Below are 6,477 nucleotides of genomic sequence, written 5' to 3'. Positions count from 1 at the left end.
AATTACGGCGTACGTCTCCCCACACCCCAATGCTGACAAATTCCTGCTCTCTAGCTGTTGAGGGACATTAAATGACAACGAAACAATGCAACAGTGGATGTTTGTGCATTTTCAAGTGTTCAAGCCTCAACTTGCCATGCTGTGTTCAGAGGGCGGAGACAGTCTCTTAGAAATGCAGCCCCCCGGTCGACTAGTTGTGGCACGTTGCCATTATCGTCACATCCCATTTTCTGTGGAATTCAATGTTGTCTCCAACAACCTAAAGGAACAACAATATCATGAACATTGCTTGAAGATATAAAACACATTCACATACACACACGCATGTGTAGAGACACCTACAAACACACACAGATACACACACAGATACACACACAGATAAACACAAACACAGACACACACAGTTGTGCAACATTCAAGATGTCACAGACATTCTCCTCACTCTTGTCAGCCCCCATAGTTGCCAATAGTTTTGATAAGTAGGCTAATGGTGGGCCTAAGTTTCAGGGAAAGGGGGCAAGCTGGGGGATAAGACTGATCTGATACAACTGATTTAGGCTATATATAGGCCTATATTACAGGACATATCATAGTTTATACAATGGCTAAGAAATATATATAACTAGGCCAATCTATCCCTGCATAGCTACATTCATTTTACATTTCTAAGATATTAGGAATTAATACTATAAGGCTATTCTGTAGGTTATCCATTAATGTAGGATACAGTTTACATAACTTCCCCTGTCATCCTGAATTAAGATGAATGGAACTGTATTTCCAAGAACAATGTAGGCAGCATGTCCTCGAATATTTCCCATGAGGAAAAAGTCCTTGCATCCATAGCTCTGTCTATGAATTTGAGAGTGGTTACATTACTCCAGTCCCGTCCCTCAACTTTTTAGCTAAACAGTGGCGGGTGTGCTTTGATATTGTTTCAACTACTGATTGACGCTTTAACATCTCGCCTCAAAACGGCCCGCTGGTCCCCACCCAGAAAGCCCGCAAGTAACGTCTGTGTAGCCTAGCAGCCTATGTTGCGGTACGCAGTGTGAAGACAACAGGCTGAATACCGCCAGAAAAAGCAAACTTATTTGGAAGCCCGGAATGTAAGGTCTGTCATTGTATCAGTTGTCATATAATTTAGTTGAACGTTGCATTTTGTCACAGAAACACAGGATGGGCTATCCATTCATTCTCTTTCCGAAATGGGACTGAATGACTGATGGTCGTCACATCTCGGAAATGAGAGCGGATCATTCTATTTCAGGACACATCTGCCAGTTCTAGTGCACCTCGAGATTTAGAAGAGGAGAGCGAGTTGTCATCTTCACATACTAATCGTAAGGACACATCAACAGGGACCAGACGTTATTGTAATCCGCATGTGCTACTTGACATCGAACGTCACCTGTCATTTCTGTTATTTTGTATGATTCAATCGATTTTATTTACAAGAACTGTTAAATTAATCCTGTCTCGTCTTAATTCACATGATAGAGCAAGGAACAGAAGACGTTCCTCTTTTGTCCTGAGTTAACTTCAGGTGAGTGCTTTCATAACGATGTTTTTTAAATTATTATTATGAAATATTATTACATTTGTCATGGTATCATGTCAAATTTAATCAGATCCATTTATTACATATACACTAACAGAAAACTGTAATTTATATGGTACTACAGTAAAATTAAAATAAAGATCTGAAACGTTATGGTGCAGTGTGGGAAACGTTATGGTAAATGATGGTGCTTTGTGAGAAAATTGATCTATTTCTCGACAGAATACAGTACTGTATCATATATTTTGAGTGCCAAAACCCTTTTGACCTCTAGGTGCATGGTATTGTTGTTTCTGGCTCATTAATATATTTTGAGGCGTGCCTTGTATGAGGCTACATTAGTTGCACCCTTGAGGGGGGGATGCTGTACAAATTGAACGCCCTATGTGATTATAGTGCCCCATCAATTTCAAATGTAGAGATTTAGAGAGTTTATTAGTCACATGCACAGGGTTGCAGATGTAAATGCAGGGTACAGTGAAAATCTTAAGCTCCATAGGGGGAGCAGCAGGGGAGGAGTCCAGGGGTGCAGAAGGGGGGCAGGCGGAGCAGGTAGCTGACTAGTGTTGGCTATTCAGCAACCTGGTCTGAGGGTAGAAGCTATTGGCCAGTCTTCCAGTTTTTGCCATGATGCTCCTGTACTGCCCGTGTCTGAGTGATTGAAGTGGGGAGAACAGGGCATGGCTTGGGTGGCTGGGGTCCCTGATGATCTTCTTGGCCTTCCTGCGACACCTGGTGTTGTAGGTGTCCTGGAGGGCAGGCAGTGTGCACCCAATGGTGCATTCGGCTGAGCGTACCACCCTCTGCAGCGCCTTATGGTCGGCAGCGGTGGAGTTGCCGTACCAGGCTGTGATGCAGCCCGACAGTATGCTCTCTATGGTGCTCCTGTATAACACTGTGAGGGCCCTTCGGGGTCAGGTCACATTTTTTCAGCCTCCTGAGGTTGAAAAGTCGCTGTCGTGCCTTTTTCTACACTGTGTCTGTATAGTTTGACCATTTCAGCTCCCTGGAGATGTGTACACCGAGGAACTGAACGTTTTTGACCGTCTCCACGGCTGCCCCGTTGATGAGGATGGCCAGCCTGGTTCCTCCTGAAGTCCACAATCAGCTCCTTTGTTTTGCTGACGTTGAGAGAGAGTTTGTTTACCTGGCACCACACCGTCAGAGTGCCTACCTCCTCCCTATAGGCCGTCTCGTCGTTATTGGTAACCAGGCCTACTACTGTCATGTCGTCAGCGAACTTGATGATGGAGTTGGATGCAGTCGTGGGTATACAGGGAGTACAGAAGGGGACTGAGGACGCACCCTTGTGGGGCTCCCGTGTTGAGGATCAGTGTGGAGGAGGTAGTTGCCTACTTTCACCACCTGGGGGCGGCCCATCAGGAAGTCCAGGACCCGATTTGGAGACGGTCGAGTGTGTCGGGGAGGGAGGAGGTTATGTGGTCTTTGACTAGCCTCTCAAAGCTCTTCATGATGACGGAAGTGAATACTACGGGTCAGTAGTCATTCAGTTCAGCTACTGTCCCTTTCTTGGGCAATGGATGATAGTGGGAGAATTGCAGAGCTATATCTATCTATATCTATCTATAGGGGACAGATTGGAGGGGGAGCTACTCTTAAACCTTAAATGGTTGAGCCTTTTGGTCCTTCTGGCCTGTTTTTCCCTGTAGTCGCTGCCAGTTTGGAAGCCTTTGTTAAGGCGTCTAGAAATCATTAATATGCTGTAATGTGTAAACACTTTACCTAGCAGCCAACCTGCTTTCACCAATCCCTTGTAATTACAGTAAAATACTGATAAATAAAAAACCCTCCCCTCAATGAATTTTTTCATTCATCCATTCATTCATCCATTCATTCATTCATCCATTCATTCATTCCGATTACGGTAGCATTGACTTTTTACAGTATAATACAGTCAAATCTACGGTATTGTATTATGTGTCGTTACACAGTACTTTGATACTGTATTTATATTACAGTAGGTATGCTGTAATATTAAATACAGAATTGTATTTGCCACCGAGCTGCCTGTAAAATACTGTCAAATTCATGGTAACCCCTTTACAGTGTAGATATAGCTATTTCATCTGGTTAATTCACATAGATAGGGCCTAATTGTGATAAATGGAGCAACCAAGGACCTGTTAATAAGAGACCATAACATCAGTGGGATGTATTGATTCGCCTAGTGTGTCATGCCATTATTTGTTGTACTTCCATGGATTTGGACATGATGACATGGGTTAACTGACTCCTTTCAACACCACTGTTTTACGTGGCAAATCAAAGTGTTCTATGTGGGGTGGGGGGCTATGCTGTACAGGCATTCAGTTGGAATGTGAGCCTTTCTCCAAAGACTCTTCTACGACTTTAGGTCTTACTAGAAGCCTAAAGTAAGTCAAAAGAGACCAAGCCCACTTCCCTGTTGATCTCATTATTATTCAGGCAGAGATTCTACATTACTTATCAAAAAGCTTGCCTTCCTCAGCCCTTAGTTGAAATATGATAATCTTTTGCTCTCCTTCCTGTGATAACATAGTGATCAAACAAATTCATAAATGTAGTTAGATTGATGTGATATGACAATATGATTGATGTGATATGATATGATTCATATGACAACAGTAGAGGTTAGACCCGTAGATCCATTTCTCCATCCCATTGTGTTCGCCAGCACTGTCTATAGCGTATGTTTTAAAAGTAGTAACTTAATTGAACCCTTCTTGATTTCCATAACTAACCAACATTTACACACAGTCCTACACTATTCGAAAAAAAGGTTCCAAATGTTCCTCTACACAGGGACAAGGGTTCTACATGAAGCCTTTGTCATCCAAGAAGGTTCTAGGGGTCCTACCTGGAACCATTACATGTTATTCTACAGAGACAAGGTGAAGAACCATTTAGAACCTTTTTTTAAAGAGTGTAGATGGAAATGAACATCTGACAAAAAAACTGTCCTGATTGAAATACTTGTGAAATGAGACACAATTAACCTGGCATTCAAATATAACAGGTGAGATGTTAATATCTTCCTGAACAAAAATGTATGAACATGAATAAATATAGGTGTTATGTAATCCTTACGAAGGTGTCATAAGGTCCTAACTAGAGATGTACTGTAGGCCTGCTATGGGATATTTGGGTTGAATGATTTAAGGCCTGATAAGTGAGGTCAGTTCAGAAGAGGACAGGCATGGATTAGCCTAGAGTACAGTAGTTTCTAGTTTGGCTGTCATGACTCGTGACATATTAGGCCTACGTAACATGGCTGTATCTTCTGTCAAATCTGGATCCCTTGACACCAATAGAGTTTCCTCTCTCCCCTCTGTCAGTAGAATGTGTGCGCCGAGATTTGTAATAAGGGCAAGTCGAGGATCACACCATTCCCATACATTAGTGGAATGCCAGTGGTTGGTAGTGTACTTGAAACGGCTGCAACTTTCCCAAGACTCAGCCGCTTAGCTCCCAGCATCAGCTCCCAGCCCTCCCAGATCAAGGATAAATTAAAGTAAATGTTAATCCTCAACAGATTAGGAACCCATGAGTGATTAAATGTGACTTCGGTCTTCAGAAAAAAATGACAAATTACTATACCACCTTCGTCTGGGAAATGTACTCTATTAAGAACAAAGTCCAGATTACATATCTCTATTTCAATAATCTCAATAATCACTTTATGATGACGGAAAATATTGAATTTCTCAGGCGCTTAGCATCTTCCGAGACAAAGGAAGTCCTCGGAATACAGTTACCCCTACATGTAATTCCGAACTTCCCAAGGAACGTTATACAATCATACAATCCTCATCAAAGTGAAACTACAGCCAGCTCTTATCACAAGCACATATCCCCCTTACAGCTTGTGCAGAACAGAATCCATGGGGTTTGGCTCTGAGGGTTGGGCAGACAGACAGACAGACAGACAGACAGACAGACAGACAGACAGACTGACAGACAGACAGACAGACAGACAGACAGACAGACAGACAGACAGACAGACAGACAGACAGACAGACAGACAGACTGACAGACAGACATGTTTGTTCACTGCTTCTGCAGTTAGCCAGTGGTGTTTCCTCTCCTCAAAACAACCTCCTGGGACTTGCTGCTACTCAGGGATGTCTAGGCATCAGCACAGCCTCTTTAGACCACAACCAGATATGTGCTTCTTACCAGAGCACTAACATCTAGACCAGCTCCACCTTACAGACCTGTACTTTATGGATAGGAAGGAAGGAAGAATACATTTTGTCAGATGATGTTCTTACCAGCTGCACAATTGCCGGATTGTGTGTGTATGTGGCACATTTGGACCACCATATCCTATCGGAATTGCACCGCCATGTGGTTAAAGGTAATCTTTATTATTCCAAATGGAAATTTGGTTTGCAGGCAGGATGAATACACAACACACAATATAAAACATAAAACAATGTAAATAAAGATATATGGGAAAAAAAGCCAAATATTTTCTTTCCTCCCTCCTGTAGGGCCTAATACACACGCCTACACCCCTGTTGCAGAACGGTGGTACGGCTGATAGTGACATGGCTGAAAAGCCTCCTGAACCTGAATCAGTCAGCATCCCGATGGAGGAAACCATCTGTAATGGGGGAACACAGGAGCCATCTCTGTTGACAAATCTGAAGAAGGTGGAGAACCACATCACAGAAGCCCAGCGTTTCTCCCATCTCCCCAAGCGTTCGGCGGTGGACCTGGAATTCACAGAGCTCTCCTACACCATCCGGGAAGGGCCGTGCTGGAGAAAGAGCGGTACAGTAACAAACACCACATTGTCTGTCTACGATCCTCAAGCGAACAGATGTATGGGGCAGGAGTTTTTCATGACCACGTGCCCTGACCAGAAAAGACTATGGACCTTGGTTATGGCCTAGAACTAGGGCCCTGAGTTT

At 43.3% G+C, this 6,477-nt stretch overlaps 1 protein-coding gene across 1 annotated transcript in view; it reads left to right on the top strand.

Annotated features, from left to right (window-relative positions):
- The first annotated feature begins 1,034 nt into the window (after positions 1–1,034).
- Positions 1,035–6,477, top strand: part of LOC121567062 (ATP-binding cassette sub-family G member 4-like) — a 29,067-nt gene continuing 23,624 nt past the window's right edge. The window contains exons 1-3 of the mRNA XM_041877005.2: positions 1,035–1,343; positions 1,501–1,546; positions 6,055–6,337. Of these exons, the coding sequence (XP_041732939.2) occupies positions 6,112–6,337 (226 nt within the window). The 5' untranslated portion in view covers positions 1,035–1,343; positions 1,501–1,546; positions 6,055–6,111. The remainder of the gene's footprint in view (positions 1,344–1,500; positions 1,547–6,054; positions 6,338–6,477) is intronic.

Source organism: Coregonus clupeaformis, chromosome 5, assembly GCF_020615455.1.
Source record: "Coregonus clupeaformis isolate EN_2021a chromosome 5, ASM2061545v1, whole genome shotgun sequence".
Classification (NCBI taxonomy): Eukaryota; Metazoa; Chordata; class Actinopteri; order Salmoniformes; family Salmonidae; genus Coregonus; species Coregonus clupeaformis.
The sequence above is the reverse complement of the archived record's forward strand: the minus strand, read 5'-3'. Positions and strand labels throughout refer to the sequence as shown.